The 1,729-nt window shown below is 47.4% G+C and overlaps 1 protein-coding gene across 1 annotated transcript in view; it reads left to right on the plus strand.

Moving 5' to 3' along the window:
* TCTN2 (tectonic family member 2) overlaps positions 1-1,729 on the plus strand; it is a 50,765-nt gene that overhangs the window by 7,995 nt on the left and 41,041 nt on the right. Inside the window, exon 4 of the mRNA XM_017544411.2 lies at positions 1,195-1,261. Coding sequence (XP_017399900.2) covers positions 1,195-1,261 — 67 coding nt within the window. The remainder of the gene's footprint in view (positions 1-1,194; positions 1,262-1,729) is intronic.

A 1,729-nucleotide genomic window follows, 5' to 3' on the forward strand; every position in this document is an offset into this window, starting at 1 on the left:
AAAAAAAAAAAAAAAAAAAGAAAAATTTTGTACCCAGCCAGCCAGCGATTAAAAACAGAAAAAGAATGGAAGCACAGATAGGCAGTATGTGTTATTTCTAGTGACAATGAAGCTAGCAAACAATGTGGCAAACATAGAAATCAACACTCAAACATTTATCTGTATGACACATAGTAAAACCCTGTTCTGTGGGTTAGAATAGGGTTTTAGAAGAGGTTTTACAATAGGTGCCACGAGCCACCTATTCTAGAGTGCCTTGTGGCTGGGGATGGTGGCTTATGCCCTATGCCTGTAAAATAATTTGGGAGGCCAAGGTGGGAGGATCACTTGAGCCCAGGAGTTGAGACCAGCATAGACAACATAGTGAGATCCCGTCTTTACAGAAAATACAGACGTTAGCCGGGCATGATGGTGCATGCCTGTGGTCCCAGCTACTTGGGAGGCTGAGGCAGGAGGATCACCTGAGCCCAGGGAGCTTGAGGCTGCAGTGAGCTGTGATTGTGCCACTGCACACTTCAGCCTGGGCAACAAAGTGAGACCCTGTCTCAAAAAAAAAAAATCAATCAATTAATAAAGTGCCTTGCTTTTTGATAACACTGAGGGTGAGCCCCTTACCCCTGTAACGAGGTCTGCCATGTGGGCCTTCTCCTTGTTCCGGATACCATTGACGTACCATTGACGTTCTGCTCTATTATAGCATAGAACAGATTGTGAGTTGTTCTTTAGATACTTCACCTATTGTGTCATTAAAGTTAACTATTATGTGGGGTTTAAACAGATAGTTGCTGCATAGTTTTCTAATGTATACCAAATGCAATAGTAAAATTCAGCAGACTGATACTTTTATCTGATAAATGATTGAGAGAAACCCAAAACATTACTGTCACTGGATTCCGAGTTAGGAGGCTGAAATGTCATGTAACATATTCCTCTTCAAAGAGGAAAAGAAGTTCAGAAACCATCCTGAAGGGCTGTAAGCGATGGGCCCTGCCGATGTTGACCTCTTTCAGCATTTCTTGGGCATTTCCCCTTGTCTCCAAGTATGTTATCCCCAAGTGCCTCTGCCCTCACTTGAATTCCTGCATGCTCTCCTGAGCTGCTTTCTCTGGCCTTGTCCCATTCACACCCGCCACCTTCTCCCCTGCACCACAGTGTTTCCCCTGTTCATCCGCTCCCTCTACCTTCCACCTACAGCTCTCCAGTAGCCCCTCTTACCTGTACAAATGTGTGGTTCAGGCTCAGCACATGCTTCTCTCTGCAAGTCTCCTGACACCCAGCCTAAGGAAAGAGCTCTCCCTGGGTTCCCATGAAAGATTTATTTTGGTGTTTACTCATTTATGGTCACAAAATCTCTTTACCTGTCTCCTCCCTCTGAGAGTGAGAGTCCCTCAGGGAAGCTGCTGTGTCTCCCCATATCATCCCTGCGTAACCTGCCCCTGTCTTACTGTCTCATCCCTGCATAACCCCGCCCCATCTCACTGTCTCATCCCTGCATAACCCCGCCCCGTCTCACTGTCTCATCCCTGCGTAACCCTGCCCCTGTCTCACTGTCTCATTCCTGCATAACCCCCGGCGTCTCACTGTCTCATCCTTGCCTAACCCCCCCGTCTCACTGTCTCATTCCTGCATAACCCCCCTGTCTCGCTGTCTCATCCATGCATAACCCCCCGGTCTCACTGTCTCATCCTTGCATAACCCCCCCGTGTCACTGTCTCATCCCTGCATAACC

This window comes from Cebus imitator, unplaced genomic scaffold, assembly GCF_001604975.1.
Source record: "Cebus imitator isolate Cc_AM_T3 unplaced genomic scaffold, Cebus_imitator-1.0 Scaffold169, whole genome shotgun sequence".
NCBI lineage: Eukaryota > Metazoa > Chordata > Mammalia > Primates > Cebidae > Cebus > Cebus imitator.